The 27,971-nt window shown below is 52.0% G+C and overlaps 14 protein-coding genes across 14 annotated transcripts; 4 read left to right on the top strand and 10 right to left on the bottom strand.

The window, feature by feature from the left end:
• Positions 1–31: 31 nt before the first annotated feature.
• BD324DRAFT_623676 (Rieske [2Fe-2S] iron-sulfur domain-containing protein) lies at positions 32–1,520 on the bottom strand. The gene is made up of 4 exons (XM_022015614.1): positions 1,167–1,520; positions 608–940; positions 399–543; positions 32–321 (listed from the first exon to the last, which is right to left on the bottom strand). The coding sequence occupies exons 1-4, from the start codon at positions 1,396–1,398 to the stop codon at positions 123–125; spliced, it is 909 nt and encodes a 302-aa protein (XP_021871875.1). The 5' UTR covers positions 1,399–1,520; the 3' UTR covers positions 32–122.
• Positions 1,521–1,581: 61 nt separating this feature from the next.
• Positions 1,582–3,723, bottom strand: BD324DRAFT_623677 (hypothetical protein). The gene is made up of 2 exons (XM_022015615.1): positions 2,519–3,723; positions 1,582–2,462 (listed from the first exon to the last, which is right to left on the bottom strand). Exons 1-2 carry the CDS (start codon positions 3,554–3,556, stop codon positions 1,695–1,697), a joined length of 1,806 nt encoding a protein of 601 aa, XP_021871876.1. The 5' UTR covers positions 3,557–3,723; the 3' UTR covers positions 1,582–1,694.
• A 91-nt stretch (positions 3,724–3,814) lies between these two features.
• On the bottom strand, positions 3,815–4,686 carry BD324DRAFT_650433 (hypothetical protein; the record flags this gene model as incomplete). Its single annotated transcript, XM_022018143.1, has 4 exons — positions 3,815–3,931; positions 3,998–4,210; positions 4,284–4,411; positions 4,512–4,686. The coding sequence occupies 4 exons, from the start codon at positions 4,684–4,686 to the stop codon at positions 3,815–3,817; spliced, it is 633 nt and encodes a 210-aa protein (XP_021871877.1).
• Positions 4,687–5,087: 401 nt separating this feature from the next.
• BD324DRAFT_650434 (acyl transferase/acyl hydrolase/lysophospholipase) lies at positions 5,088–8,577 on the top strand (the record flags this gene model as incomplete). The annotated part of the gene is made up of 16 exons (XM_022018144.1): positions 5,088–5,170; positions 5,277–5,499; positions 5,558–5,580; positions 5,635–5,695; positions 5,749–5,985; positions 6,041–6,169; positions 6,223–6,407; positions 6,457–6,694; positions 6,748–6,845; positions 6,893–6,986; positions 7,038–7,233; positions 7,287–7,316; positions 7,365–7,439; positions 7,504–7,598; positions 7,648–7,764; positions 7,819–8,577. 16 exons carry the CDS (start codon positions 5,088–5,090, stop codon positions 8,575–8,577), a joined length of 2,643 nt encoding a protein of 880 aa, XP_021871878.1.
• A 116-nt stretch (positions 8,578–8,693) lies between these two features.
• Positions 8,694–9,722, bottom strand: BD324DRAFT_406453 (hypothetical protein). Its single transcript, XM_022012698.1, has 3 exons — positions 9,544–9,722; positions 9,224–9,471; positions 8,694–9,145 (listed from the first exon to the last, which is right to left on the bottom strand). Exons 1-3 carry the CDS (start codon positions 9,626–9,628, stop codon positions 8,900–8,902), a joined length of 579 nt encoding a protein of 192 aa, XP_021871879.1. The 5' UTR covers positions 9,629–9,722; the 3' UTR covers positions 8,694–8,899.
• A 950-nt stretch (positions 9,723–10,672) lies between these two features.
• BD324DRAFT_406660 (casein kinase II, regulatory subunit) lies at positions 10,673–11,983 on the bottom strand. The gene is made up of 6 exons (XM_022012699.1): positions 11,762–11,983; positions 11,680–11,713; positions 11,515–11,632; positions 11,351–11,463; positions 10,827–11,290; positions 10,673–10,785 (listed from the first exon to the last, which is right to left on the bottom strand). Exons 1-6 carry the CDS (start codon positions 11,803–11,805, stop codon positions 10,731–10,733), a joined length of 828 nt encoding a protein of 275 aa, XP_021871880.1. The 5' UTR covers positions 11,806–11,983; the 3' UTR covers positions 10,673–10,730.
• Positions 11,984–12,124: 141 nt separating this feature from the next.
• On the top strand, positions 12,125–14,583 carry BD324DRAFT_641945 (Sec1-like protein; the record flags this gene model as incomplete). The annotated part of the gene is made up of 10 exons (XM_022017459.1): positions 12,125–12,319; positions 12,370–12,450; positions 12,502–12,641; positions 12,701–12,800; positions 12,852–12,929; positions 12,972–13,076; positions 13,127–13,307; positions 13,352–13,636; positions 13,690–14,492; positions 14,536–14,583. The coding sequence occupies 10 exons, from the start codon at positions 12,125–12,127 to the stop codon at positions 14,581–14,583; spliced, it is 2,016 nt and encodes a 671-aa protein (XP_021871881.1).
• Positions 14,584–14,745: 162 nt separating this feature from the next.
• Positions 14,746–17,408, bottom strand: BD324DRAFT_650437 (Spc98 family-domain-containing protein; the record flags this gene model as incomplete). The annotated part of the gene is made up of 5 exons (XM_022018145.1): positions 14,746–15,072; positions 15,131–15,359; positions 15,409–16,302; positions 16,354–16,410; positions 16,462–17,408. The coding sequence occupies 5 exons, from the start codon at positions 17,406–17,408 to the stop codon at positions 14,746–14,748; spliced, it is 2,454 nt and encodes an 817-aa protein (XP_021871882.1).
• Positions 17,409–17,598: 190 nt separating this feature from the next.
• BD324DRAFT_578902 (hypothetical protein) lies at positions 17,599–20,226 on the bottom strand (the record flags this gene model as incomplete). The annotated part of the gene is made up of 7 exons (XM_022013347.1): positions 17,599–17,775; positions 17,821–18,502; positions 18,545–18,780; positions 18,826–19,537; positions 19,580–19,705; positions 19,758–19,909; positions 19,966–20,226. The coding sequence occupies 7 exons, from the start codon at positions 20,224–20,226 to the stop codon at positions 17,599–17,601; spliced, it is 2,346 nt and encodes a 781-aa protein (XP_021871883.1).
• A 611-nt stretch (positions 20,227–20,837) lies between these two features.
• Positions 20,838–22,308, bottom strand: BD324DRAFT_623701 (hypothetical protein). The gene is made up of 6 exons (XM_022015616.1): positions 22,003–22,308; positions 21,833–21,942; positions 21,582–21,783; positions 21,328–21,529; positions 21,016–21,273; positions 20,838–20,962 (listed from the first exon to the last, which is right to left on the bottom strand). Exons 1-6 carry the CDS (start codon positions 22,045–22,047, stop codon positions 20,919–20,921), a joined length of 861 nt encoding a protein of 286 aa, XP_021871884.1. The 5' UTR covers positions 22,048–22,308; the 3' UTR covers positions 20,838–20,918.
• Positions 22,309–22,343: 35 nt separating this feature from the next.
• Positions 22,344–24,378, top strand: BD324DRAFT_623703 (hypothetical protein). The gene is made up of 8 exons (XM_022015617.1): positions 22,344–22,414; positions 22,456–23,103; positions 23,152–23,291; positions 23,339–23,563; positions 23,607–23,721; positions 23,760–23,863; positions 23,916–24,059; positions 24,111–24,378. Exons 2-8 carry the CDS (start codon positions 22,486–22,488, stop codon positions 24,268–24,270), a joined length of 1,506 nt encoding a protein of 501 aa, XP_021871885.1. The 5' UTR covers positions 22,344–22,414; positions 22,456–22,485; the 3' UTR covers positions 24,271–24,378.
• A 5-nt stretch (positions 24,379–24,383) lies between these two features.
• BD324DRAFT_623712 (hypothetical protein) lies at positions 24,384–24,793 on the bottom strand. The gene is made up of 3 exons (XM_022015618.1): positions 24,630–24,793; positions 24,479–24,578; positions 24,384–24,432 (listed from the first exon to the last, which is right to left on the bottom strand). Exons 1-2 carry the CDS (start codon positions 24,758–24,760, stop codon positions 24,494–24,496), a joined length of 216 nt encoding a protein of 71 aa, XP_021871886.1. The 5' UTR covers positions 24,761–24,793; the 3' UTR covers positions 24,384–24,432; positions 24,479–24,493.
• A 186-nt stretch (positions 24,794–24,979) lies between these two features.
• On the top strand, positions 24,980–26,019 carry BD324DRAFT_650442 (galactose-binding domain-like protein; the record flags this gene model as incomplete). Its single annotated transcript, XM_022018146.1, has 7 exons — positions 24,980–25,167; positions 25,219–25,249; positions 25,303–25,342; positions 25,397–25,479; positions 25,547–25,650; positions 25,741–25,858; positions 25,912–26,019. 7 exons carry the CDS (start codon positions 24,980–24,982, stop codon positions 26,017–26,019), a joined length of 672 nt encoding a protein of 223 aa, XP_021871887.1.
• Positions 25,968–27,932, bottom strand: BD324DRAFT_406983 (hypothetical protein). Its single transcript, XM_022012700.1, has 3 exons — positions 27,252–27,932; positions 26,637–27,195; positions 25,968–26,582 (listed from the first exon to the last, which is right to left on the bottom strand). The coding sequence occupies exons 1-3, from the start codon at positions 27,676–27,678 to the stop codon at positions 26,339–26,341; spliced, it is 1,230 nt and encodes a 409-aa protein (XP_021871888.1). The 5' UTR covers positions 27,679–27,932; the 3' UTR covers positions 25,968–26,338.
• Between the last annotated feature and the right edge of the window lie 39 nt (positions 27,933–27,971).

Here is a 27,971-nt window from a genome sequence, read left to right on the forward strand (position 1 = left end):
CTAGGCTTTTGCATACTGCTGCACCTTTTGCTATATATATATATATATATATATATATAGAAGAAAGGGTCCGCAACATGATCTCGTCTACCCCACCCACATACATCCGACATGCCTGAAGTCTATCCGACAATGATCTTTTCCTCCTCCTCGTTGAAGTCGTAAGCCGGGACTTCCAAGTTGAGAGGAGCAGGTCCACGTCGCACACGTCCGGAAATGTCATAATGGGATCCGTGGCAAGGGCAGAACCATCCACCGTAGTCTCCAGCTTCTCCAATGGGTACACATCCGAGATGGGTACAGACACCAAGCATGACGAGCCTGCGAGAAAGTGTCAGCAGGGGGTGCAGCGACTCAAGAGAGAGAGAGAGAGAGAGAGTGAGAGTGACTTAACGCACCACTCTGGCTTCTTTGTCCTCTCTTCGTCGGTTTGAGGGTCACGCAATGTCTTAATGTCGACAGCGTTGGCCTCTTCAATTTCGTCTGCGGTTCGGTGTCGGATGAACACTGGCTTTCCACGCCACTTGACGATGAGGTTCTTGCCTGAGAAATTTGATCCATCAATGGATGGCCAACAAAAGGCGGATAATGTGCCTAGTTGACTCACCCTCTGGAATAGCACTCATTTCGACTTCAATCTTGGCCAAAGCCAAGACATCGGCACTAGCAGCCATACCACTCAGAAGATCCGTTACTGTGCTCTTTGCTCCTGATGCGGCGAGGACACCCAAGGATCCGACCATGAAGTATGACAATGTTCGATTACGTCCAGAGTTGGAAGCCTTGTACGCTGAAAAGTCTGGTACACCAGTAGATGCAGTTTGACTTTCGGGAGAAGCCATGTGGTTGACGCCACCTGATAGGGGGTGAATCGAGCTGCCAGCTGGGCGGGCAGGGGTAGTGTGAAGAGCTCGGAAGTTGATTTTGGTGGTCGGGTAGGCTGTGGTGTGTCAGGAGGCTATAGGAGCAAAATGTTTTCCAAAGCAGAGTATATTGAAAGGCACGGAGCGAGACGACACGGAGATGATATGCTTGTCCACACCATACGCCGGACCATGAGGGCAAGTCGCTACAGCTGCTCTGTCCATTCAATCAAGATGTCACAGCAACCATCCCCTATTCCATGGCTGTTTCTCCCCCGATCGGCGACATACGGTTCAACTCACCTGCAACCCTTGTGACGGAGCTGAACGCTCCGGTCTTTCCAGCCCAAGCAGGAGGTAGGTCACTCCTCTCAGATCCATGTCCGTGTGAATGTCCATCGTGACCGGCCATGGAAGGAAGATTCCTGTTCAATCCCATGGAAGCAGGAACTCCATTTGGCAAAGTTCTCGAGGCTGGCAAGAGGGTTTGACGAGTGATGTTGACTGCCGGTCCGAGAGGTGCACGGAGAGCCATGGTGAAGGAAGGGGGGGCTGGGGAGAAAAAGTGGAAGAAGAAGAAGAAGGAAGAGAGAAGAGGTGAGCGATTGGACTAGACGATCAACCGGTCTGACCTCCAAGTCAATGATGATTCGTGGCTAGACCGACCACTGCAGAAAGCAGAAGCAGCTCAGGAGATTTATAACGCCGATAGTGGCAACGGGGCAAAGTATACATGTGGCAGTCTCTCATATGGCACATAGTGGCATGTCCCATGTCCGATCATACTGGATGCTGCTACATGCATGTAAATTGCAGACCACCAGGGCCTAACTAACGGTACCACACACCCCATATCAGACCACTGACTGGACTCCAAGAGGCTGACTCATCTACCATCTTGGCATACGCCCCAGTCCTCGGGATGCCCGCTACGAACCAGTGGGCAGACCACCCGAGCCACACCCACGTAAAGGTGAAGCTGGTGGCTCTTTCGGCATACACGAGCCAAGGTGGCTCTCGTGATGCTTGCAGCCATTCAGGATGATGTCTGACCTTGTAAGCTCTCCACTGACGTTTCACGAGGGCCTCAAATGCCAGTGCTAGCGGTTGAATCGCAAAGAAAGGAGTGGTTACGATGGCGTCTGTCCAATGGAAGTTTGGATTTCGACCAGGGCTCACGTGTATTGAAGGCATAGACTTTGACGTTGCAAGCCATGAAGATCCTGGATAGAAGTAGTCCTTCAACATGAAGTACGTGGATTGATCGTGCAGGACGCCAGTGAGGAAGAAGACGATGGCGGATTTGATGAGGTTGTTGATGAGGTCTGGTGTGTGAAGGGATCGTATCGACTGAGATGGTGCTGTTGGGATGGGATGAGTGGGTGACGTACGACCAGAGCTGACTGTGGAGCTGCTAGCGGACGTATGAGGGATTTGCGGCGAGAGCTCGGACTTGACTTTGGAGTTTGACAGAGAGGTCTGAGCGCGACCTTGTGCCAGTTTGACGGATAGACCTGTCGGCGGTAGACGAAGGATGGTCTCTCCGATCCCTCGCCAACCGTAGCTGTAGAGAATACTTCGATTGTATTGATGCCAGGACTGAGCGAGTGGAATGATAAGCTTGATTCAAGCAGTTCAGCTCTGAACAAACTCACAGTGGACCAAGTATATGCCAAAGTCGGTCGTCGGAAGAAGTTACCCGAACTCGCAAACATTGGAGGCCAGCCCCAAGGCGACCATATCTCTCCTTCCCAGCCTAGAATACCACCAGCTCCGACGAAAAAGATACTGCACTGTACTTGCGGAAGTTCGAGGCTGAACCATATCCACCCCACAGTGATGAGACTACACTTGGCCCGTTCCCAAGTAGACATCTCATCATAAGTCTGGGCTCCAGGAAGGTTCTGGAAGAAGGGTGCTTGGGATGAGAGCCTGATGTAGCTGTGGATAAAGTCTCCAACGATAACAGTCAAGATGAGGTATTTGAACCTCGCTATCAGGTAGTCCTTACGAGAAGATTGATGGGTGTAAGGATGACGCTGCGCAGATTGAGGTAAAGGACACGAGTCGGACCAGCCTATACAGCGCCAAGACCACCATCTGGAGTTTGCCCAGTAGAATTTGGCCAGTGTCCATGGTTCAGGGACGGGTTCGGCGACGAGGTCCACTGTCGTCGACTTGGAGTGACCGTGGGGGTTACCATTATGCCTATCGTGCCCTTCATGACCGTTGTGAAGATGCGTCTGGCCCGTAATCCTCGGTATAAGACGATACACATTGTCCTCGGGAGGCCAAAAGAGGAAGATTGACCAACATTGAGCGAAAAAATACCCCATCAAAACGGGCACCCCCCATCTATCTGCAAGATTGTATTGGGCGATGCAGGTGGAAACATAGAGGAAGATGGACGAGGTGAGAGGGGCAAAGATGGCTCCACGAATGAATCGCCAACCAGGCGTCAATGGAGTGATCATGAGTAAGGGTACTATGACCATATTCCCCAGGCATATGATAAAGTCCAAGATGGTCGGACGGTGAGGATAGAGGATGAGTCCGAACATGGCGCCTATGGACGAGCGAAGTCCAGGAGTGATGAGCGCGCCAAAGTCGTCTCGATCAATGTAGATTCCTCGTTGTTTAATGCCAGCATATGAGAGGATCAAGAGTGTGTGTGTGCAGACCGTTGCTCGCATGGAAATAACAAGTTTGCCCCGGAGAACGGGCGAGAAGCCCGAATGACCGGAGTTGAGTTTCGGAGTTTAATTTCGAAAATGATCTGCACTCAATCGCCCCGCTGCAAGAGCTAAGATCGAGTCTATATGAGTTGGGGTGTGTAGCGAAGAGTGCTGACCAGGAGCAACTGGAGGCCTTATCAATGCTTCCAGACAGTCTACATAGCAAATGTCATACCTTCGTCAACATCCCCCCGCTTTAAAGCCCCCCTCTCCTGTTCAGTCATCACGCCAAGCAACTTCACCCCTCGTCCATCTCTCAGCCCATATGGCCCGTTTATGATACACTTTTCTAGCAGCTTTGAAGTCTTGGATAAAGTCTTCGATGGATTTGGTCTGCAGCAGCGATTAGCACCGCTTCGTCAGCGTCCTCGATATGACTACTCAGACAGAACGACTCACTCCGTTTGGAGTCGAAGCATCTCCATGTCCGAAAGCTGGGGAATCGACTCTTGACCCAGGTCCACAACCATCTGCAGCGCCACCAACGGGTGTCGTTCGTTGGCTTCCGCCATTCTTGCCTTCGATGAAGCTTGATGCGATTCTTTCGGAGAGATCATCCTGAGCAGTGATGGAGTGTTTCAGGCGGAGATGCAGAAATGAAGGGCGATGGCGCTGGGATGACACGCTCAGTCAAGATCAAAGCCGATTGTGGAGACCTTGAAGAGTCTATGAAACAATCACTCACTTGATACAGGGCCGTCTGAGCCTTTTCGATATCTGCCCATCTCGCTTTTTGACCCTCCGCATGTGCGTAAGATTGAGCAGTAGCGTCACGAAGAGCAATCAGCTCGTCCCGTAGCTCCAAATTGCGATCTGACGCGAGCATCAGAGTCCGCCCCACATACTTACACGCGAGACCCAAGCAGTTGGATCGCATGCCGTCGCTGGGCCGAGCTGCAAGTCAAAGACCCACGTGCTATCTCCTCATTCTCCCTTCCTAGTTTTTCAACTTCCTCAGCTAGCTGCTGCACTTCTGGCAGAGTATAAAGGAAAGCTTCAGTCAGTTGAGGAGAGGATAATAGGTCCTTGAGGAATGACGAGGGATAGTGAGCAAGGGATGGGAATTGCTGGAGCAAAGGGGTAGACATGGCAGCCGATCGTCGGTATATGGGCTTCAGAAGATGCTCAAGAGCTTTACGTTCGACGGTTGCTCTCTGTTCTGGGCGCGATTGCAGACGAGAAAGATGGCACAAGGACGACTCGTTGTTGAAGGTCGTCACGGCATGTGACAAGATGTGACGACTGAAATTTGCTTCCGTCGATTTTGACCCATGAATGGGATTTTGTTAAGTGGTGGCCACGGGATCTAGCGTGAACGATGCTTCAGATGGCGAGCTGAGCTCCATACTTTCATGCTTGACCCAAGTCAAATCTAGCCCATACGGCCTTGAGGCGATGCTCCATCCTTAGAGAAGACGACTCGCCGGTCCTCTGATCATCTGGATTGTCTCCGGTCGAGCAATCAATCCCCCCAGACCATTTTGACGTCATGTCTACTTCGACGTCCTCGATATCCCTACCAGCGATGGCGGCAGCTCAGGATCCATGGGAGATCAATTATGTGAATGAGAGGTGAGATCAATTGACTTCTCATGGCTCCCATACACCCTCAATCGCTGTGCTGACTGATCCCCCTCTCGCTGTCTCTCTCTCTCTCTCTCCACACTCACTCTTTCAGCCACGTTCAAGCCTTTGCGAGGGCATTAGATATCTCCGATACAGCACCTATAGAGGGCGATCTTACTCCATCTTCGCCCAAATCTCCACCATTGGGTGCGACTCCGCCAAATGCACAGAGTGAAGACAAATTATCGACATTCAAGTATGGACCGGATAATGGAGCTTTCTCCAGTAACAAGGGCGAAAGGGTCGAGAAGCTCACTGCGACGTCGGACTTTGCCGTGAGTCCGTAGAGTCCATACCAGCTATCATAGTCTGTTCTCTGACCAACACGATCAGCCAATCCATCAGCGCGTCTCACGGTGAGCCTCAGCCCTCAGCATATCTTGGCGAGATCACGCTGAGAGCCATTGCAGACGCAAGGGCAAATCAGTTCAACAAGGCATGACCTATCATCTCATGAGGTGGCCTCTGTTGGTAAGCTTCACGCAGGCAGGCACCAATGCGACACTGCTCACACAAACTCTCAGGGCTTCTTCTTCACCATCATCTGGCTTGAATTCTCAGCCTATGTGATTACCCGCCAAATAGTCAATGTCTTTGAATACTCCGTCGCATGGTGGGGGCACAAGGCGAGATTGAGACAGGAAATGCGTAAATCCAAGACGTACGATGAGTGGACGGCCAGCGCTAGGAAGTTGGATCGATACCTAGGCTTCGATCAGTGGAAAGAGGCGGACGAGGATCCGTATTTTGACTACGTCCTCGTGTGTGCACCTTCTGGCCTGAAACGCAACTCAACGACACTGACGACGCATACAGGTCAAACGGGTCAGGCGGACGCTAACACGGCTAAGGATGGCAAAAGATACTCGCGCCTTGATGGATGCTCTCGCCGTTTGTGTGAGAAGCAATTTCGCGGGCACAGAGGGTGTGAAGATGTATAGTGAGGTGGGTGACCTTTCCCCAAATCACTTCTGCTTGACAACTTACGGCCATTGCAGACCTTCTACGGCACCAAGACTATGGTCGAGCAGCATATTCGAGAGGTTGCTACGTCTCTAGACTTTATCAGAACAGCAACGGACGTTTCATTGGAAGAGAAACGGGCTTTCTTCAGGGCTATCAACAAGAATTATGGCTCTAGCGCTTTGTGTCTCTCAGGAGGAGCCTCTTTCGGTTACTACCAGTGAGTTGTGTTCCCCTTCTCTGTAAAGCCTTTCCAACCCCATTCACAGCTTTGGCGTAATCCGGGCTTTCCTCGAGGCTGATCTACTGCCTCGCGTTGTCACTGGAACTTCGGCTGGAGCTCTTGCCGCCGCACTCCTATGTACTCGGACCGACGAAGAGCTGAAAGTTCTGCTCGTACCTCGACTCGCAGATAAGATTACAGCTTGTTCTGAGCCTTTTACGGTGTGGTTCCGGCGATTCAGGAAAACTGGAGCGAGATTCGACAGTGTCGAATGGGCGAAGAAGGTGAGCACACAGATGGGAGATATTGCCCCACAGGTACTGACTCGGAGTCTCAGGCCATGTTCTTTACAGGAGGCTCTCTGACCTTCAAGGAAGCGTACGAGAGGACTGGACGAGCCTTGAACGTATCGGTCGTCCCTTCAGATCGTCACTCGTGGGTCCGCTCCTTGAGTGCACAAGCTTCTAGCTGACAAGCTATAGGCCCACAATCTTGTTAAATCATCTCACAGCGCCAAACTGTCTGATCTGGTCTGCGATCCTGGCTTCCGCAGCTGTCCCTGGCATTTTGAACCCCGTACGTCGATTCCACTGCTACCTATCCCGAACTGGCGCTCACTCAGCGCAGGTTGTTCTCATGGCTAAAGACCGTAATGGCAATGTGAAGCCTCACAATCTCGGCGGTTCAAGATTCAAGGATGGAAGTCTCAGAGAAGATATCCCTCTTGGAAGCCTTCACACTCAATTCAATTGTAACTTCTCAATTGTCTCACAGACGAATCCACACATTCATCTCTTCTTCTTTGCCCCTCGAGGGTCTGTCGGTGAGTCTACTTGGCGTCCGAACTGGCCTTGAGATTGATGGCTCCCGGTTCAGGACGCCCCGTCGCTCATCGTAAAGGCAAGGGTGGGTTTATTTGGTCCTGAGAGACTTCGTCTACTGATGCGTGCGCAGGCTGGCGAGGTGGTTTCATCTTGTCTGCCCTTGAATCGTATATCAAGTTGGATCTCACCAAGCATTTCAAAGCGAGTTTTCCTTTAGATCCCAGCCGAGCTATTAACTGACCCTGACGTCCAGGTCATCAGGGATTTAGACCTCCTGCCGCAATTGTTGCAAAGTGACTGGAGTGGCGTCTTCCTCCAGCGATTCTCAGGAGACTTGACGCTGACCCCGAGAAGCACGATAGGCGTGAGTAGCCTCTCAGCCCGTAAATCATTGACTGACCGGTATCACCTAGGATTGGGCTAGGATCCTGTCCGATCCGAATCGTGAACAGCTCGCTAGAATGATCCAGGTCGGTCAACGAGTCTCCTGGCCCGCCTTGCACATGGTTAGTAATCGACTACACATTGAGGTGAGCGACTTAAATCTAGGCCAATCCTTCACCACGGCTGATGTCCCCCAACAGCGAGCGATCTTACGCGGCCGTGCGGAAGTTCGAGTTGCGGTTCATCGCGAGCGACCCACGACTGACTCGAGCCACCTTACCAATATCAATCTTGACGGCCTCCCTTCTTCAGCCTATGTGCCTATCGAATCAGATGCCGACGCTGGCTTCTTGCACCGGACACGCAAGGCGAGAGCCGCTCGACCGGTCATTTCGACTGGACGGACCTTGGAGGAGATACCAAGTATCAGGAAGAGGCGGCCAAATGGGATTCGCGAGAACAACGAATCGGTTTCTGAACCGCCGCCGACTCTGGCAACAGCCACCAAAGCCACTTCGACAACTCAAGATGGTCCACCTATACCCATGGCCACGGAGCGCCCCAGCTCGTTCACAGACACTCTTCGGCACGTCCGCACTCAGTCAATGGCGGCAATCACATCGCCCTTTCGTAGCCCATCTACCCGATCAACCAAAGCTGATCAAGTCGACCCTCAGCCGAGGAAATCGCAAATGAGCATTTCCCGATGGTTTGGGAACGCTTCCGACTCGGATTCAGACGAAGAAGGCGATCTCGCTCATCTCAGTGGAGAAAACGGTGCCGGCACGCCTAGGTTCTCTACCGGTGTCCTCAACGGAGAAAGCGCTATCGCAGATGAGCCTTCGTCCGTGGAGGAGGGGGAAGGGGAGGGAGATACCAGTATGCCATCCACCAACTCTGGTAGCAGGAGCGAAACAGGCTCAATCGTGTATAGTCCACCTCAGCAAGACGCATCGTAGTTGTTATCCTAGAACGAATCTTCGCATGGCGATGTACCCTATACGGTAAAGGTTATAAAGTTGATTTCTCCCAAGGCATCTTGAATTTGCGAGGCATTCACACTTCAATCTGCCACATTCAGCGAGGACTGCCACCTGAACATGGCCCTCTAAGAATGACTGAATACGTGTGCCTTGAGTCCTGATTTGGGAGAAGCCGTGACATACTCGTGTATACGTTCACTGACTGCTACTGCCTCATAGATTAGTGTCTCTACTCAGCATGTTTCAAGTACGGTGGCGCCCAACCTCCGGAGACCTTCGCCTTAGACGTCGTGGTGGATCACTCGTACTGATACTTAGCGATTGACTCGAGCTCCTCTTTAGAGCCACCCAACGCAGGAGCGATGAAGTTGGACCACTCTGAGAGGGGTACCTTGTATGATCTGACAGGGGCTCTTGAGTGAAGGTCCGCACAGGGTTTCAATCCTCCCTCCGTGGCATCCAGCACGAGAGTTGTGTTTCCATTCTGAGTCTCTGTCCAGGCGTGACCAGTACTACTTGACTCTCGACCTGTAGCTAATTGAAGCTGTCAGGAACTCAGGGTCAGCGGCGAGCGTCTGTGGATGTGGCAGGACTGGCCATGCGTAGGGCGTATGTAACTTACTCTGTCTGCGTATACATGGGAGTCATAGGAATAGTAGTGTAGCGCATTCACGACTGATCTTATGCTGAGTTTGGCAGTCCATTGATCATTAGTCGCTTCTGAACCTGTATCCTGTGATTTCACCCATTGAGCATTGGGAACGTTGCGATGGCTGAACACCGGGCAGAGGACCATCCGCCGCTCTCCATCTCCGGGCGGTATATCAGCCACCAAGGTTGATTGGACCCGGCTGCCCGTTGGGCCAGTATCTGCATATGACCCGCCACATCAGCCGGATGACACATGGGGGTGACCTCAAGCCTAGGCAGAAAGACACATACCTGTCCATGTGATGCTGTTGTCGGCATTCACCGTCCCGACTGAGGAGATTTTTTCATAGGATGTCTCTTTCTTCTCAGCCGGCATTTTTGTGAATGAGATCTGTGTAGATATCGTATCTGGGAAACAAGACAGACCGGTTGTCTATGGAAGTGGGGAGCAAATACAGGACAATTCGTCAAGTCGATCGTGAACAGTGTGAGGAGGTACTAAAGCTATGACGTTTTATAGTCTGTGAGTTGGGTCGCTGAATCCTTTCAACATGGCTATTCCCTTCAGTCTGGTGGAGTTGGCATCGGAGCCTCCACACAGAGGTTTGAAGGCTCCGGCGAGAGCCATACCGTCCGCCGAACGATCGACAATTCAAGCGCAGAGGGAGAATATGCGCGAAAGCGTTTCAGGGTAGACTGAAAGAGTTGAAAGGAACGCTCAGAAGTGGAGGAAGAAGAAGGCCAACGAGGATTCGTCATTGCTGCCAGCTCCCATACACCTGTGCCCGCCATAGGACGACTTGCCACCGTGCAGAGCTACATGTCGAGGATGTCGAGATCCTTGATTTCTCGACGTCTTTGATCCACCTTGATACTCCACCTCCTAGGGATCAGCATCACTACGTGCATGTCTCCAAACCGAGATGAATGAGTAGATGCACTCTGTTCGCAGGTTCCAGCGTCGTCTAATGCCATGAGAGTCGCCGCTCGACTTCCCAGGGGGTGATACGGCTTAGATCACTTCACTTAGCTGCCCGGCCGTATCATTGATTCGGAATAAAAGCACCTGGATCTCCCCTCATTCAGAAAACATCCAGATTTGCACAATTCCCATGACTTGTTATGGCGCACGTCCCGCTCGTAAGATCAAGATGGACAGGCAAGTGTGTTCCGGCGATGTGGCGAGGGCCGCGGGGTCTGGGTAAGCTGATCTTCGTTTTCAGTACAGGCTGTGCAGTTTGCGATGTCAGTTGCAGAGCAGAGGATCTTGAGGTCCGGCCCTGATTGCCAGTGTACGCTCCGGCGATGCTTTGGCCCGTCTTTTAGTCGCCAGATAAAACATCGCGAGTGCGGCGAAACCTGAAGTAGATGCACAACAATATGGTGTCCAACAGAGAGGTATATCTAAAGGCTATTACGCGACATTGCGAATCGACGTTGTAACGTTTGAGAGTCGAGAAGAGAAGTCCTGGATGACATCAGAGATGCTGCTGGCTCTGAATCTTTTCCAGATTCTCTAAGCGCGCAATTTGCCTGCGCCGAAATCAGCATCCCATGGACAGCGTCCGACCCACTCTTCACGTTTAGCTCCTCTCCATCTCGCTAATCTCGCCTCCTCGTGCATTCTAAATCCAAACATCCTCGGCTCATACCGCTCGGCTTGCAGCGCTGAACTGGCCGTACTGACGCTTCCGATGGCACTCGGCGCCCCTCCATCCCGATTTGAGTTCGCGATTGCCATCATGTTCCGACTGACTTCCGCAACGCTACCTCCTGCTCCTCCGACTGGTTGACCCTTCGTCGGTACCATTTGAGGGTACACCATGAATAACATGTGGGGGAAGGTTGTGCCAAAGTACGCTCCATCAATACAGCCATGTCGATTTGATTTTGGAGAGTAGATGTCCTCGCATTTCGGACAATAGAGCTTGACGGCTTTTTGATACGGTATGTCGGAGAGCCCGACAGGAAGGAGGGGTTGATGATAGCAGTAGACTCGCGGACACCGTCCGAAATCACCCTTTCGATACTTCGACAGCTGAAGGCAATAATGTGTCAGGCTCCAAAATGCTCGAGCAGTCAGAAGACCACCCCTCACCATCTTTGCTAGACCCCTCGATGTCACAATGTATCGCGCGTGTATCAGCCCATACAAGAATCGCGCGGATGTCTCGACCACCTCCCGGCCTTCCTCATCTAATGCCTCTTCATCTGAAGAACGACATCAATATGCGGCCTCCGGAGGCATTTTGCCTGACCAACCTAGGGAGTCTGTGATAAGATCCAGTGCTCTGTTATAATCCTGAACGACCTCGCTGTTCAGTCCAGTGAGGTTGAAGCGATCCAGAATATAATCCTCATCGACTTCCGCGAAATACTCCTGCCATAAGTCAACACTGGGTTCGAAGCATAGAGCACGCTACTGACATTTCCTTTGGTCGATAGAAACCACGAAATCCAGCTGGAGGTACCGATGAGCATGAGATCACACATGTGGACACGTTCTCACGAGTTCGCATAGTCACTCTCGGATCCCGTGGATAACTCCTCCATGATAGCACTGATTTTGGCTGAGCCGCACCCGGCCAGGGACCTTGAGTTTGCCTGGTCTGAGTTGTGCTCCGTCACAAAGATCTCAGTCGCTCCAAGGCTGTGTCCTCTTAGCCTGCGTACGCTCTATATCGCCTCAAGACGATGGAGTGACAGTTCAAGTGCGAATGAAGGGCTCTCTTGAAACCAAAAGTCATACCCGAATGAACGGAATCAATTCCCGAGACTGAGCACACGCGCGAGTGCTCTTTCCAATGTTGATGACGACCTACACTGCGAAGGTCCGGAGAGTTGGCAGACGCACTTGGGCAGGACGATTACGATGAGCAGTCCTGTCGTGAGAACTTCGACACCCGGAGCTGGACCCTCGAAAGCTCCCACCTACTCCAATGCGCCTCCTGCACCATCGACGTCCGGAGACTCGGAATCTACAGCACCGCGGCCCGTTGAAAAGGGCCTTGAGACAGGGATTTTTCGAGAGCTAATGAGAACAACGCTTGTCGAGACCCTCAATGAGGTAGGTAGGATTGACTCAGCTATTGTCTCCAGGAATTGATCATATTACAGATACCGGGTGCGAAGACCTTGATACTTGATCCGGACGTTGCCGGACCCCTGGGCTTAGTGACGGACATAGCGTTGCTGAAGGCAAGTTGCCTCGCTTCGGTGCTTCCTGTGTAGGTTCTGATCCTATAGCAGCATCAAGCAGTCGACAAGATCTTCTGGTTCGAGGCGGGCCCGTTGAATGTAGCAACTCGGAACGTAGTATGGCTTTGTCGCCCCAAGATCAAGCATATCCGGATCATAGCAGGTATGAGAGACTATCAGTACACTGCTGAGTCTTGCTGACGTGATCGGTAGAGCAAGTAAGGGCAGCTCAAAATGACAGCAAGTCCAGTGGCCTCGTCTTCACCTTGCTACTGGTGCCGAGGGTAACAGAGCTATGTCGCAAAGTCCTCGAGGATGAGGGTGTTGCAGGAGATGTCAATGTCTTACCTGTCAGTCTGGCGTCGAATTTCACCTGGCAAGATGGGAGCTGATCCAATCAGTTTAAAATGGAGTTTATCCCGCTAGAAGACGATTTGCTGTCATTGGAGATGAGCGATACAGCCCGCGATGTGTACCTGGTAGGTAGATGATTTGTTGGATGTGGCTGAAGTAACGCTTAGAACGGAGACGACACACCTCTCTATTACTCTTCACTGGCTTTGATGACTTTTCAGCGTGCTTTCGGCTTGTTTCCGAAAATCTATGGCAAAGGCGACGCTGCGAAGGTATGACCGCGTCCCTATAATTTGATTGTGTTGCTCTCTGACTCTGCTAGCGCCTTACTAATCTCTTGGAGCGGCATCATTCTTCAGGTGACTCACTATATGCGGATCTGGAAGTCTCAGATCAGGTGGACGGTCTGATCATTGTGGACCGCTCGGTGGACTGGGTCACACCGATGTGCACCCAATTGACCTACGAAGGCATGCTAGACGAATATGTAGGCATCAAAAATGGTAAGCGGTCCATGGGCGATCCTACAGACTGATCACTGTTGTAGCACATATCGAAGTGGACACTGGCCTTCTGGATGGTCAGGCTGCCGAGAACCAAGCCGCCGGTTCGATGAAGAAAAGGAAACACCATCTCAACGGCTCGAAAGACACTCTCTTAGTGGATTTGAGGGACCAGAATTTCGCTGTGATCGGTTCGAGGCTGTCCAAGATTGCTAGAAGGCTAGAAGGAGATTATGGAGGGGCAAAGAACCTGAAAAGCGTATCCGAAATGAAGTCCTTTGTTGGCAAGTTGGGCGGACTGCATTCTGAGCAGCAAAGTCTGCGTTTGCGTAAGTGGCCAGTGACTCGCTCGAGACCAGTAAGATCCTGACGCCTTCCTCAGATACTGGCTTGACAGAGATGATCATGCCAATAACGCGGACCGATGAATTCAACCGCGTATTAGAAGCACAACAGAATCTTTTGGCGGGATACGACCCAACTGCCCAGATGACCATTATCGAGGATCTGATGTATCAAGAGTCGGCATGGGCAACAGTCTTACGGTTGGCGATTCTGATGAGCCTGACAAGTGGTGGCATAAAACCGAAGCCGTTGGAAGCTTTCAAGCGGGACTTTCTCCAAGTTTATGGATACCATCACCTGCCGCTCCTTATCAACTTGCAAAATCTCGGACTCCTGGTCAAGTCTCCGCCTGCCACGTCCCTGCCATTCGCCAATCTCCGGAAACCTCTACGGCTAGTTGTTGATGACGTCGATGACGGTGCGCCGAACGATATATCATATGTCTACTCTGGGTATGCCCCATTGTCGATCCGGTTGGTCCAATGTATCGCCCAAAAGAACGCTGTCGCTTCACCGGCTAATGTAGACATTGCGGCCGAGCTCGACGGGCGAGGGAAGAAGGAATTGCCGAAAGCCCACCCTCTGTTAGGGTGGAAGGGCTTTGAGGATGTCTTGGGTGCCATTCCTGGGGCGACCGTAGATGTCCGGCAGCGAGCACCTGGTGTTTCAGGTCGAGCAGAAGTCAGGTTCGAGCAGGATCAGAACCAGATTGTGACCACCGTGGTCTTCTTCCTCGGAGGATGCACATATACGGAGATAGCAGCGTTGAGATGGATGGCAAAGCAGACCAGGGGAAGACGATTTTTGATCGCTACTACTGGAATCATCAACGGCACGAATGTGAGTGATCTCCAGTGTGAGAAGCCATGCTGATCTTTTACAGCTCTTGGAGAGCTTGGGAGAGGAGAAACCAGTAGAATTGACACGATGATGCATCAAGAATCATCTTGGGTTGTATGTGGGCCCTCGCCTCTGCCCTCATTGAACCCGCCTTCGGCCAAGACTTCGTCATTGCCAGCATCCATGTCAGCTTCCAGCCATTCCGTCAGAACGCCATTGAAGTCGAGACGGAGCAACACTGTGGATCGAGCGATCAGTGTATGGGGAGAAGGGACGAGCCAAAGTATTGCTTACACTGCTCTATGTGTCGAGCCATGAGGGCTTCGGCTTCGGCGCTCCGTGACGACCGGTCTGAAGCCTGTGCCTTCGCTCCTGCCTTTAGCCCGTTGGCGTTTTTGCTGAAGCTCATCTGTCGTGAGACGAGCATTCTGGAAGACTGGATGATCTGCGCAGCTCTGGCCGTGCGGGACATTGACGCCCCGGCAGTGATGGTGGAGACTTCTCCGTTGGCGTTGGTGGGGTTCGGGTTCTGCGTCAACAAGAGGGCGTGAAATAAGGTGAGGATCTGGTCTCGAAGTTCCTGCCGAGACTCGTCAGCATAGACGCTCGCTTGCTTTTGTACAATGTCGCATACTCACACCGTTGACTTCTGCAATGGCTTCTGATCTCTCCGCTACCAATTGACCGACTTGCTCCCCGTCCGATCCCTCAAGAAGCAGTTCTGGGACCACGTCTCCTTCCCATCGCTCCACAAGACCAGTGAACCGAATGCAAATCTCCAAAATGTCCCGAGTAACTACTGCTATGCTGCGGTCCGCGAGTAGTAACCCTTGGCGGAGAAAGAAGAGGTGGCGAGAATGCATAGCGCTGCAAAAGTCGTCAGAGACTGCAGACCGAGGGGCGCCAGTCAACTCACCGCAATGTGATAAAATCAAGGTGCTCTGTGGTATTGCCCTGTGTAAGCGTTTTCTTGTTCCAGACGGTATCGTGATCGATTGTGGAACCGGCAATGCTCCCGCTAATTGACCTGACAGAACGCGATGCCCTCATCGAGCCCCTCGTGGATACTGCCCTTGACATAGATTGATGGCCATTTGTCATAGACTCTAGCTCATCCAACAAGTGCTGGTGCTGGACCTCGATGATGTCAGTCATGAAGTGCCCAATTAATTGATCCAGGAAGAATAGCATGATTCGAACTGTGCCCCATGCGGCGCGCGCGAGTTCCAGCCGAGCCCTGACTTCTGATCGAGTGCCCCCTTCAGTCGTAGAGGTCCATTTCCTTCGGCGTCGTTGTGCGGCAGAGAGAGATTTCCAGCAATCGGAGATTCGTAGATGTGCATCTCGAAGAGCGAAGAGGTAAGAATGTATGTCCGTATATGTCTCGCGAGCTTTGGGAGTCATGAACAGGTCCAATGGCCAACTGATCGAGGCTTCGAGAGTGAGCGGTGAGCCAAGCAAGAATGAGGAAAATAGGTCGTTGGTTGAATCTTCGTCATCGTAAAGCTTTTGAGAATCTGGGTCTTTTCTGTTTGCGTCCACTTTACGCATCTTTACAGGTGACAAATGGGTCAGAAGCGGTCGGATAGGCCCACGTTCCAATCTGAATCTGACATTGTCCAACGCTTTGTCGTTCTCTGCCGATGTCCCAACACTGGCTTTGAGCAAAGCATGGCGCAGGTCCTGTTCCCTGATGACTGAGGAGGAAGAATGCGGGTCGGCGGTAATGAGCTTGTCGAGTCGCAAGGCATGTATTTCCCGTATCGTTCCAGTGGCTAGCTCGGCATTTCTTGTCAGGAAGTAGTCACCACTGAGGTCCAAGTCAGACCCATCTTGATTCGCGTCGCCGGGTATCACTCACAAATACCTCAAAGCCTGAACAACCTGACCTCCAGTGAGTACATTCCTCCACAGCCATCTGTGCGGATGTCAATGGACGCCGACGACTATCATGACAGCCTTCACTCACTCGCCGACTTCAGATCGCGTACGGCTGATCTCCTTGTCCAAAGACCCGTCTTCCAACGATTTGACCGACATGATGACTTCTCGGAGATCCTTTGTCGTCCCTTTCGGCAACGCCGTATTCTTGGATCGCAGAGTGGCCGTCACTCTGCCGATGTACAGTATACTCTCCTTAGTCGATCCGGACAAGCTTGGCGGACATAGCTCTCCATTAAGCGCGTACAGTCTATGTTTTGGAGAGAGAGGATCTGGACCTCTGTCCAAGCCAAGCGATGGCAATACTGGGTTGGACTCCGTTGATGTCAGACCATCCAGAATAAAGGCGCACAGATGCGCGAGGAACAACCTGATGAGAGCTCCGGATAACGTGGTGAGGATCTTGCGGATCCTCGGGTTCCCAGTCTGTGAGCGATCCTCCACGAGCTGTAACAGTTGGCCAGGCGTGATGTTCCTGGTCGAGTCCACAGTTTTGATCAGCCCTGAGAGCTCGCCGAGTGGGGCCTGCCATGGTGAGACCATGGCCAGCAAGACGGACAGAGGCACGTGTCCAGCTTGATCTTGTACCACTTCAGGGTCGAGTGATAGGATACGGCTCTCCAGCTCCACGATCAAGGCATCCCATTCCGTCAGGACATCCAAGATTGAACTGGCCAATGTTGACAGGTATTGATTAGGAACTGATTCAACATGTTCTTTCTGCTTCCCCTTCGCGGAGATATTAAGCATTGCTGCTCTACCCCGTCTTTGAATACTGTGCGCCCATAATCGCACGTTGTAGCTCTGGCGCGCCAAGTCGGCCAAAGCATTCAGGACAGATACCTCGCCTGGATGAAGGTATTCTTCAAGCTTCGGTGAGACTGTGAGGGAGCGTATGGATGAGGAACTCGAGGGGTGGGAAACAAAGAAGGAAGATGGGTGGCCTGACAGGACTAAGAGAACTTCGGCGAGCATCTTTCAGGCTGGAATAGGGCCGGGGGCGGATACAGACCTAAAGACAGAATGAGATAAAGAAGTCATGCAAGTCATTTCGGCCAAAAATCCAATCGTCGCGTCTCGCGTCTCGCGTCAATGAATGGATGGATTCGGCCAATAATGAAGCTTCATGGAACGCGACGGATGCAATGCGACAATGCTACCTGGGTCAAGCTGAGGTAGTCTGCACGCGCAAAGACAGTCCTTCCATCTTCCGCATCAACCGGCGAATCTCTTCAGACGTCTGCTTGATGTCAATGTCCAACTTCTCGGCATCCTCAGAATCTTTCGGTGGTGAGGATGTCACATCAAGCTCAGCCTTGACACGCCGGAACTCGTCGCGCAGCTGACGATCAAGTCAGAGGCGTATCCTTCATCAAGCAGTACCCACCTTGTCAAACCGATCCTCCAAGCCGTCCTCGGCTGTACCAAGTCGCGCTTTTATCGAGATTAGACCCTCAGCCCACTGGCGATCTCCTTCCAAGCTGGTAGCTCTTTGCTCGTCCGCTAATGATCGCAGTACTTTCTCCAGCCTCGTTGACAAGTCGGACTGAGTATCGAGCATCTTTACCACTCGTGGACTAGCCTTGCTGTCCTTCAATTTTTCCACATCATCCCGGCAGTTCTTCAGCTGCTGAAGCTGTCTGAGTGACTCCTTGACGCAGAGATCAAATCGTTCTTCCAGAGCCTGAGAAGCCACTTGAAGGGCTCGTGTCTGCTCCTGAAGCTTCGCCATCATGGCTCCCGCTCGCTGAAGCTGACTTGCCGAAGCAGTTTGTTCGGCCTTGTTGGGGAAGATGGACTTCGCGGTAGAAGCCAAACCTTCATGCGTTGATGGTATAGACTGGCGAAGTCTGTCGAATTCGAATGTTTCCTGAAGCAGTGACGCGTCTACGAGATCAATGCTCTCCGATTCAGTCGAGTGATGTGCTGGTATTTCATCCTGTTGTATGGCAATATTTTGGTCCATGTCGATTGCTACAGCTTTCCCGGAGGCTGTCATGGCGAGAAGGGTAGTGCCAAGGTTGGCATCGGTCAAAATGGAGGAGGCGACAATTTGCTCCGCGCTAGTGCTTGGGAACTGGTCAGCGACCTTTCTCTGCTGATGCACTCACCCAGAGCTTTGGACCAGGCAGGAAGGGTTGGAAATGACGTTAGACGCATCGCCGGATTTGATCGACTCCAGGTCAATCTGGAAATAATCCACGCTCCTACTCGATTGGACGCAAATGCCTGTATCATTCAGGGCATCTGGCAAAATGTAAGGAGACGACTCAATCTCCTTCGGTGCATGGCACAATCTGACTGCGCCGCAGATTCGGAAGGACGGCGGGCCGTCGGGGTCGTACTGCTATTTGTCAGCTCACACAGATATTCGCCAAACCGTCAGACTCACTGCAGATGATGACCACCGAGGGGTGACCGGAACTGCCTCATAGCCGACAAGAACGACCCCATTTGACCATGTGACGATCAATTGAGGGTCGCAGCTTCCGCCTTCGATGGCAGCGTCAATCCACATAAGGTCATTAGCCGAAATATCATCTTCGTCTTCATCATTTGAGGGCATCGTTAGGTCAATCGGACCTTGTAGACGCAGGGATTCGTGGCTGCCAGAAGCAGGACCTCCAGAAGGAGATAGATGAGGGGGATGAACACGAACGTAGCCCATAGGTAAGGCTGTATCCGCGGACTCATTCGCGCGGTCGCCGAACCCTCTTGGGGATTCGGGAAAACTCTCAGCGCCGGTACCTCTTGCGGAACTGGAACTCTTGGCCTGCCGCAATAGATCCTCCACCCAGTACAAGCCATATCGTCTTACGGTCTGCGATGAGTTGTGGAGTTGAGCCCTGAGTCTTTCTAGCGACTCAGAGGGCACGACAGCCTTGAAAGGCAATATAGGACCCATGGCGTATGCGTCCCCGTTAGCAGCTAAGACGTGGACCATCGTACTTCCGTGCACCGAGTTTGGAAGAGAGAAGGCGAAAGATGTAGCGTATCGAGAAAGGGGATCAACGGCGGAATATCGAGAGCTGGAGGAGGCGCTCGTAGTCGAAAGGAAGGAGAAAGTCTGAGTAGGATCGTCTGGTTGAGAGATGTTGTATTCGCTAGGAGTGATGTCAGCCTTTTTTTGAGGATTTCAAGCCAACCTCAATTTGCCATCAGAGGTCAGGATCCACAGCGACTTTCCGTCCTGACCCCATGGATGCCATTGGGCCTTGGTGATATTGGCAGAGGGGCACAGCCCAAAAGACTGTTCATCGATGGCGACCGACCTGAGAGATAATGTGTCAAAAGACGTGCCGATCTTGCTATGGTGGGGCCCACCTGCAGCTCATGCGTTTCCCCGGTTCTGCGGAGTGCAATGTTGGCAATGCTATCACCACGATCCGATGTTGTCCGACAACCGCCAGAAGTCTACCTGTAGGATTCAACCAAAGCTGCTGAATGTCGAAAGTCAAATGAGGGGAATCGACAATCTGTGGGACGGGCGTGCCATTAGTGCAACGTGTCTCACGCTTTGCAATACACTGACCGCATAGGTGCCAACTCTCTCATTCTCAAATCTCAGGTCCTTATCTCCAATGTGGGTCATCCTCAGCTCTCTGCCAAAGGCCACTAGGAGATCTTTGTCTCGAATGACCATTCGCCTGACTTTCGGAGCAATATTGGGACTGGCATTACTTCGGGATGGCCCGACATCTCCTGAGGAGCTAGAGTCATGGTCGGGAGGACTAAATATAGAATGAGAGGCTAGCGATCGATGAGTCAGTGGTACTGTCTTGCCTGTGCTCATATCGTATAGCTTTCGCCAGCAAGCAATACGAAAAGCCAGTCACGAACAACTTGCAAGCTGAAATGCAACGAGGCGGCGGAGCTGACCGCCTCCGGTCACGTCAAGTGGCGGTAGGTTAGCTGTAGAGTATATCCGACCTCCTCTCATGTTCCTATGAGGGTTTTCAAGAGACGAATACTGCTCATCGTATGACTCGATGGATGTAGAAGCAGGCCTCGGCTTCGCTGCTTCAAAGACAATTATCCAAGAATGTTGCTCGGTGTTTCATCTCATCCTGTCTCGCTTGAACGGAACCTTCACTTTGGCAGAATGGTCTGTTCAGCGTCAAAAGTCATGAACGTAGTGTCATGTGTCCCGTTCAAAAGATATTTTTGGGCCATTTAGGGCACGAGCACCAACACACATCAGTCATTTGGGATCTCTGACACTGCCGACCCGTAAGGAGAATGTCAAAACCTCAAGGCGCAGTGACATTGTCAGCTGTCGCTTGTGCCGCTCAGAAGAGGTCAGAGGAGCGATTTGTGACTAGCGTCTTGCTTCGCGCAGCAATCATCGGCTATGGACAAGCCTAGAGTGACCGCCGCCAGCGCATGCCAGTTCATCTCGAACGCATTTGGTCGACTCGCATCCAGTACATGTTACATCATGATCAATCGTGTGGTATGTGCTAATACTGAGTGCCGGGATTGTCATCAATAATCATCAGCGTCGTCGCTTGTATCGTCCCCCTTATCGACTACATAGGAAAGTCAGCCGTTTAGCGTTGAGGTGAGGTTCGAATCAACTCACCGTCCATACCGTCTATGACCACGGGCATGTCCGCGGATGCACCTGGTAGAGTCTTGGCACCGGGTCTGCCTGGACCTATGGGCTGTCGATCGGGTGAGGTCAGATCTAACGTTTCTCGTGACGTAGGTGGTCGACCAAGTTTGGAGGGCGGTAGGGCTGTACGTGGAGGAACGGTATTTGGTGTCGAGATACCGGAAGAGGCTTTGGACCTAGGAACAGATCCCGGAGATCGAGCTCGCTTCCCATTTCCGTTGATTTCTACCGATGATCAGCGCGCCTTCTATCGCATTTGGCGATCAGAAAATGGCTCACTCTTGCTTTTCTTTGATGCCGTCGCTGTACTTTCCGTATCAGAATCACCATTATCGCTAGCTTGATAATAAGGTGAAGGGCTCGAACGATCGTTCGCACCGAGGCGATTCTTGTTGATAGCTGCTCGAGCCGCTTTGCGTCGAGTGCCTCCATTCATCCCGAGACAGGATGACAAGTGAGGCGCATACCGGCTCGAGGCGATCTAAAAGTGATAGAGTTAACTTTGATGATGACCAGACGGGAGATGGACTCACCCCTCGCCCACAGACTAGACAGTCGAAAAAGACATTCCCATTCCCATCTGGTTTCCCGCTCCCACTCCCTATGCCAGTGTTTCCGCCTGTACCTTTCTCCGGTCCGACGGCATAAGCTCCTCCAGGAGCTCGAGACGTTGAGGGACCGGCAGAGGATGACGAGCCAAAATGAGCGGAAGATAGTGCCGAGTGCCCGCGACAGCTGATGGGTCAAGTCAGTCGGACTCCGGAAGAAGTGATATACAACCCACTGCGTGTGACACACCCCACAAGGCACTTTGCTCCGTTTGATCTCTCGATGTGCCGAGATAGCCACGGTCAAGATCAGGTCGTCCATCATGTCCTGAAGTATCGACTTGGCCTGAGCATCACAGGTCAGTTTTACAACATTCCTAGATGTTGTGAGGTCGAGGGTACTGACCGCTGCCTGGATCTCTGGCCTGTCTTTGCCTTGACCACTTGCCATGGTAGAAAGATTTTGTCGGGCCGCCGAGCTAAGGTAGGCGAAACGATAACTCCCAAGACCAGCAGAGTTGGGTTGACTTCTTGAAGGAGCTTCCGAAGGGCTATAGCAGCTCGTGGCCCGGATGGTGCTTATGCTTGAGCTCGTTGCAATCGCTCTGCCGCAGTGGAGTGCTCAAGATAGGTATATGGACCAAGATTTCAGAGCGCACGCACATCCCGTTCAAAGTCACGTGTTTCGGGCGGATATTGCCGCCTATTATACGTCATTTTCGCCTTCACCGCCATTCCTCGAATTCCACACCTTGCTGCTGGTGAGCAGCATAGCTTGGTCTCACCATCTCTAGTGTCCATATAGGACAGCTCAATCGGTCAGTCATCAGAATCGAAGGTTGGTCACTTACTTTGACAGCAGCCGACCTTGGCTCATCTCTCGTACACGATGTCCTGGAACAATGACCAAACTCCACCGCCACAACAACAGTGGAATCAACCACCTCAGCAGCAGCAGCAGCAGCAGCAGCAGCAGCAATGGGGTGCTACACCACCTCAGCAAGGGTACGGCGCTCCATTTCAGCAGGGATATGGTGGTCCACCACCGCAAAATGGAGGTCAATGGGGAGCGCCCTCGCAGCAACAGCAGCAGCCATACGGTGCTTCGTATCAGAGCTATGATCAGCAGCCTCCGCAAGGCCAATATGGAGGTCCACCCCCACAAAGCTACGGTGCTCCTGCACCTACACCTTATCATGGTCCTCCATCTCATCAAGACAGTCATTACACAACGCCGCAGTATAACGCTGGACCGCCGAATCAAGGTCCGTATGGTGGACCACCTCCAAACCAAAATCAGTCCTACGGTGTACCTCCCGCTATGGCTCCAGCTCCTCCCCAGAATTTCAGTGGATCTCAATTTGGAGCTCCAGGACCAGCTCCTCCAGCCAATGGGTCGAGGTATCTTGGAGTCAGTATTCCTGCTCCTCCGCCCGCTCCCCCTCTCGGTAATTTACAAGGGTATGATCCACGATTTGACGCCGAGAGAATTCGAAAGGCTACAAAGGTATGTCGAGAAAAATTGCCAAGCGTCATGGGCTGAGGAGTTGTGAAGGGCTTTGGGACAGACGAAAGGACCATTATCGACACTATGGCCCCATTGGATGCGTTCCAGATGGATCTTCTGGTCCGGACATACGAGCAGACGATTGGTCGATCGTTGCAGAAAACCTTGGAGAAGGAATTGTCCGGATGGTGAGTCACCAAAGCCACTGTGCCGGCTACAGCCAATATGTTCCCAGGCTTGAATACACCCTTGTTCTGCTGTCGATGGGGCCACTCGGGGGTGATGTACATCTCTTGCATAGAGCGTGCCAAGGAGCTGGAACTCATGAAGATCTGTTGAACGAGATTCTGCTGGGCCGCTCAAATGAGGAGATGTTCCTCTTGAAGCAGGAATACCAACGGGTTCACCAAAAGGATCTTACTCAAGAGGTTAGGGGAGAGCTCAGTATGAAGACTGAGAGGTGAGCATATATCATGCAGCATGACCAATCTTACGCCATGCAGGATGTTCAACATGGCTCTTAGCGGACAAAGGGACGAGAACCCATATGTTAATCACCAATTGGTTCAAGATGATGTACAAACATTGTACCGCGCAGGCCCAGGCAAGATTGGCACGGTGAGCTGTCTTCGATATTGTTCAAGCTGACGGTGTAGGATGAGATAGCCATTTGCGGCATTCTCCTTTCAAGATCCGATGCACATCTTCAGGCTATCGCAACGGCATTTCCTCAACAGCATCGTGTCAGCCTATCTCACATGCGAGTCTGAAGTACCTAATGACCAACCACTGCAAGCTGATTCGTTCTTCAGGATATCGTCTGAGTTCTCCGGACACATGCGCGACGCGCTGCACTACATTGCACGAGGAGCCGAGATGGACGGACAAGGCGTTTCTCGCGACGCCGAGCTCCTCGAAGCATCAATGGCCGGCGCAGGCACCAAGGATGAGCGAATGTGAGAAGACTCTTGTCCCATTGAAATGTGAAGCTAATAATATTGCACCAGGATCTACCGGATTGTTCGGAATCACTGGAACCGACCACGTTTCAATGCCATCAAGAATCAGTACCAGACTACTCATCATCGATCGCTCAGACACCGCGTAGAAGGCGAGACAACTGGGAAGTATGAAAAGGCTCTGGTGGCGATCATCGAGCAGAACTAGGCAGGTCTAATAGCCAAGACACACGAAGGACTTGTGACCGGGCTTTTTCTTTCTTGAGAAATGACGCTCTGATGATGGCTTCATGACAAACGAAGTTCGAGAGCTCGAATTTGAGATGTGAATGCATGTCATATTGATACACTGATATTACAGCCGTCTGCACTGCACGGTCATGAGCTTATCGTTTTCTCCAGTGAGAACGACTCACCGATCACTCAACCGTCTAGAATACCGGCACGAGCGCCGAGCTTAGATTTGATCGAACGAAAGCGACACCAACGATGAAGACAGTAGCAGCTCGAAGTATCCTAAATGTTGTCAACTGGTAGTTCTGTGGTGGAACCTCGGTCGTCCCTCACCTGAGATTCTCTGCTCTGTATTCTGGTGCGACGACCTGTGTCCTCCAGAAGTCGGCTAGTGGGTTTCCAGATTGAGCTGGACGTTTTGATGAGCCAAGGTAGAGCGGGTTCACGGGCTGAGGAGCGGACATGATGGCTGACAGATGATGTTGTTGTTGGTGACGATACGTTGCAAGAGCCAGAGTTGAGCTGGAAAATCGTTCCTCGAGGTCCGGGATAAAATGTTCAAAAAATCAGGGTGAGGTAAATATTCAGGATGGAGGGGAAGATGGAGCCCCACGTGTCTCATAGCCCATCGATGACCTTTCTACTCTTCTTCACCATTACGTTTAAACATTCTACACTACGACATGTCCTGCGCAGAAGAGCATGGGGACCATCATGGACATGGACATGATCATGGAGATCACCATGGACATTCGCATGAAGTACCCCTCTCTGCTGGCCCCAACGACTCGCTGTATGGGGTCGTCGATACACCCAATGTGGTGGCTCTGAATGCCATGGACGGCGGGGAAGCTGGGCAACGGGCAATCAAGTGAGTCCCTTCCGAGTGAGGTCGTTGTCTCTCAGCTTACATGAGATTCAGACCTTGGCATGAGAAAGAGGACGAAGGCAAGGTGAGTAGTTTGCATTGAGGGTCCCGGCGAACAAGCTCTGAAAGGAGCTGCAGTATTGCGAGAGTGATGCGGACGACAGTCTCATCATCAAGAGTGAGCTACAGTTTTGGAGACATTCCTTTGAAATAAGGAGCTCACGGCTTTCAGTACCGTTCAATGCTTCGGTCTCCCTCCGATCTATCAGTATCAAAGCTGGTCCTGGGGGACAGACACCGTCTGAGATGAGATTAGTGAGTCCGCCTCGTCATCCCGATGATGAAGTGATGTGGCGCACGCACTGATAGATACACCTTTCAGTTCAAAGATGCTGCGGGGATGGACTTCAGTGATGCAGAGGCTGCTGAGCCGGCTCAAATGCTGGAAATGGTGGAGAGTACTGAATGTGTCGAGTACCAAGTCAAGTAAGTTGGATTCAAGAACGGTATGACTGCTGCGTGCAACCAGGAATCACATCGAACCGTGCTCGCCCATGATACTGATGATCATTCAAGGGCGGCTAAATTCGCCGGGATTACATCTTTGACTCTCTATTTCCCCGGCAACACCTCGGATGGAGAAGAGGACACGACAAGAGTGTACTACATTGGCCTGAGGGGGAAGTCCGCGCCTGTGCGTTAAAGAGGTATTTTCCCTCCGTCCATCACGCTGACAAGATCCAACAGCTGCCTCAGCGTCCCGGCATTATCCTTTATGAGAGCGCTGCGCGACCTACGGATCACAAGCTGGAGCAGAAGCTCATGGAAGGTTCCTCATATCGACCAGGGCTCTGAGCGGGTCCGGCCCATCTCACGAAAGCCTCGATTTCCGAAAATCAATATCGAATGCCGAATTTGAATCGATCTGTTGCATCATGAGCATATGTCGGCCTGGCGACACCGAAATACAATACATGTACAACACTGTAAAGTAAGATCATGTGTTAGGGAGCCAAGTGATCGACAAATCGCCTACCTCTCACATCGCCTACCGCTCTTCTAGGCTTTTGCTCGAAGTTCTTTCACTCCCGAATGTACGGCATACTTGGACTGCAGACTTTCCATCCACTCGTTGAGCTTGGCGCCCCGCAGTCGCTTGTTGACCGGCGATCCCTCAATACATTCGAAACGCGTGGAAATCTTGAGGTGGACATATCTGGCCCGAAGCGGGATCCGCCAGCTTCTCCAACCAATGATACCTGCGAGCATTTCGTACGCATTCCGCAAGGTCTTTGCGCCCGAGTGCGACATACGCCTCCGCTAGGAGCGTTTCCCACTCCGTCATTTTGTCGCTTATACCTTCACCTCGGAAAGCAAGCGGACTGGCGAAAGCCTCGGCTTTGGTCGTCACTGCAGCCCTTAAGAAAAATGAGCATGGTCAAGGGACTACCATTATATTCCCGCCGACCTACCATTCCCAATCGATCCAAGCGATGATGTTCCCTGCGGGATCTGTGAAACACTGGTCGGCTTTGGAATCGCAGTGGCGGATGTAGAATTCTTCTTCTGGGTTTTTGAGTTCTTGCCAGCCTTCGACAAGGTCCCGTAAATCCAGCAAACTCAGATAGCAGGTGATTGGATCCCCATCATAGCCTTCATGATGGAGCACAAGATCCAATTGGTAATCGATGGTGTTGGTCCAACGCTCGTACGCTGTACGGAATGGTCCGTGGAAGTAGGGCTTAGAGTGCGACCCGACCATTTTGTCAATCATGGGGCCAACGATAGTTCCTCGGTTGGGACAGTGATGCAAACTTCCGATAGCGTCAAAGTGGATCCGACTGAGCTTTATCATCTGCTCGGCGTACGAGGAGACGAATGTACGAATAATGAGGCAAGTCAATCGTCCAGAATTGAGCATCTGGTTTAGGATGTTCTTTTGCGGCCCCAGAAATGCTAGAGGAAACTCCATTGCGTCAACATACTCGACGAAAAAGTAGAGGTCGAAGCGCCTCTTATTCGGGCCCTGTGCTGCATATTGCTGAGCACGATGGAGGTTCTGGCAGCCGATGATGTCTGACACTAACCAGTATCTTCGTCCTGGCCTAGCGCTCGGTACGCTCTCGGTACACAGACTCCAGCGTTCCTCAGTTCTTCCATAGTGATGATCTCCGAATCGAGAACGTATCGCATGACACCGTACGACGGTCTATCTCGCCGTAGTCGTCGACACCGAACGATCCATTTGACCCCGTCATCGAAGATCAATGGAAAGTGGTGGTTGTAGAATCGCATGTCGCCTGATTCCTCCATCAATGCCCGTGTCTGTTCCAAGGAAAGCTTGTCAAGATCTTCATGTCCCGAGGCGTTAAGTACACACGCATGGCCTGGTCTCAAGGACGTAGCTTGCGCTTCGATCAGGGCCTTATCGAGGTGTTGGTGAAACTTTGTCCACTGGTCAGAAGCGGGGGTATCAGTCGGCGATTCAGCTCGTGGCAACGGCCAAGCTCCCATCTTGGCATCTTCGGTCAAGCGGATCTCCGCGATCTTAAAGGCATCTTCAGGTTTCGATCTCTGATGCTCCGATCAGGCATCATGTCACTTCATCGGCCCAGTCTAAACTTACGTCGAGCGCGCGACAGGAATGAAAAGGTGGCGAACGATGCAATGGGCAAAGAAATCCTTGGCAAGCTCTCATACACATCGATGCGGGACCTCGAGTCAAACGACCGCAATCTGCAAATGTGCATGGCCTCTCAAATGGGAAGGCCATGATGCAAATTCGGTCGTAGTATGTACCAAGAAGA

Source organism: Kockovaella imperatae (assembly GCF_002102565.1).
Source record: "Kockovaella imperatae strain NRRL Y-17943 chromosome Unknown BD324scaffold_5, whole genome shotgun sequence".
Lineage (NCBI taxonomy): Eukaryota > Fungi > Basidiomycota > Tremellomycetes > Tremellales > Cuniculitremaceae > Kockovaella > Kockovaella imperatae.

Bases quoted from the DNA above. Each gene is read 5' to 3' on its own strand.
- BD324DRAFT_623703 (XM_022015617.1), top strand. From the start codon at position 22,486: ATGTCCTGGAACAATGACCAAACTCCACCGCCACAACAACAGTGGAAT. The intron at 23,292-23,338 runs GTGAGTCACCAA...ATATGTTCCCAG, and splicing joins GAGAAGGAATTGTCCGGATG to GCTTGAATACACCCTTGTTC. The intron at 23,864-23,915 runs GCGAGTCTGAAG...TTCGTTCTTCAG, and splicing joins CGTGTCAGCCTATCTCACAT to GATATCGTCTGAGTTCTCCG.
- BD324DRAFT_623712 (XM_022015618.1), bottom strand. From the start codon at position 24,760: ATGTCCGCTCCTCAGCCCGTGAACCCGCTCTACCTTGGCTCATCAAAA. The intron at 24,579-24,629 runs GTGAGGGACGAC...GACAACATTTAG, and splicing joins TACAGAGCAGAGAATCTCAG to GATACTTCGAGCTGCTACTG.
- BD324DRAFT_406453 (XM_022012698.1), bottom strand. From the start codon at position 9,628: ATGCCGGCTGAGAAGAAAGAGACATCCTATGAAAAAATCTCCTCAGTC. The intron at 9,472-9,543 runs GTATGTGTCTTT...GGTCATATGCAG, and splicing joins CAACAGCATCACATGGACAG to ATACTGGCCCAACGGGCAGC. The intron at 9,146-9,223 runs GTAAGTTACATA...AGTTCCTGACAG, and splicing joins CCCATGTATACGCAGACAGA to CTTCAATTAGCTACAGGTCG.
- BD324DRAFT_623677 (XM_022015615.1), bottom strand. From the start codon at position 3,556: ATGCGAGCAACGGTCTGCACACACACACTCTTGATCCTCTCATATGCT. The intron at 2,463-2,518 runs GTGAGTTTGTTC...CCACTCGCTCAG, and splicing joins TGGCATATACTTGGTCCACT to TCCTGGCATCAATACAATCG.
- BD324DRAFT_406660 (XM_022012699.1), bottom strand. From the start codon at position 11,805: ATGGAGGAGTTATCCACGGGATCCGAGAGTGACTATGCGAACTC. The intron at 11,291-11,350 runs GTGAGGGGTGGT...TATTGCCTTCAG, and splicing joins CGAGGGGTCTAGCAAAGATG to CTGTCGAAGTATCGAAAGGG. The intron at 10,786-10,826 runs GTGGGTCGGACG...ATTTCGGCGCAG, and splicing joins AGAGGAGCTAAACGTGAAGA to GCAAATTGCGCGCTTAGAGA.
- BD324DRAFT_406983 (XM_022012700.1), bottom strand. From the start codon at position 27,678: ATGGGAGCTTGGCCGTTGCCACGAGCTGAATCGCCGACTGATACCCCC. The intron at 27,196-27,251 runs GTTAGTGTCAGA...AGCAATATGCAG, and splicing joins AGGCCAGGACGAAGATACTG to CACAGGGCCCGAATAAGAGG. The intron at 26,583-26,636 runs GTAGGTCGGCGG...ATTTTTCTTAAG, and splicing joins GCTTGGATCGATTGGGAATG to GGCTGCAGTGACGACCAAAG.
- BD324DRAFT_623676 (XM_022015614.1), bottom strand. From the start codon at position 1,398: ATGGCTCTCCGTGCACCTCTCGGACCGGCAGTCAACATCACTCGTCAA. The intron at 544-607 runs GTGAGTCAACTA...CAAATTTCTCAG, and splicing joins AATGAGTGCTATTCCAGAGG to GCAAGAACCTCATCGTCAAG. The intron at 322-398 runs GTGCGTTAAGTC...ACTTTCTCGCAG, and splicing joins AGGACAAAGAAGCCAGAGTG to GCTCGTCATGCTTGGTGTCT.
- BD324DRAFT_623701 (XM_022015616.1), bottom strand. From the start codon at position 22,047: ATGGCAAGTGGTCAAGGCAAAGACAGGCCAGAGATCCAGGCAGCG. The intron at 21,943-22,002 runs GTCAGTACCCTC...TGTGATGCTCAG, and splicing joins GGCCAGAGATCCAGGCAGCG to GCCAAGTCGATACTTCAGGA. The intron at 21,530-21,581 runs GTGAGTCCATCT...TATCACTTTTAG, and splicing joins GTCTAGTCTGTGGGCGAGGG to ATCGCCTCGAGCCGGTATGC.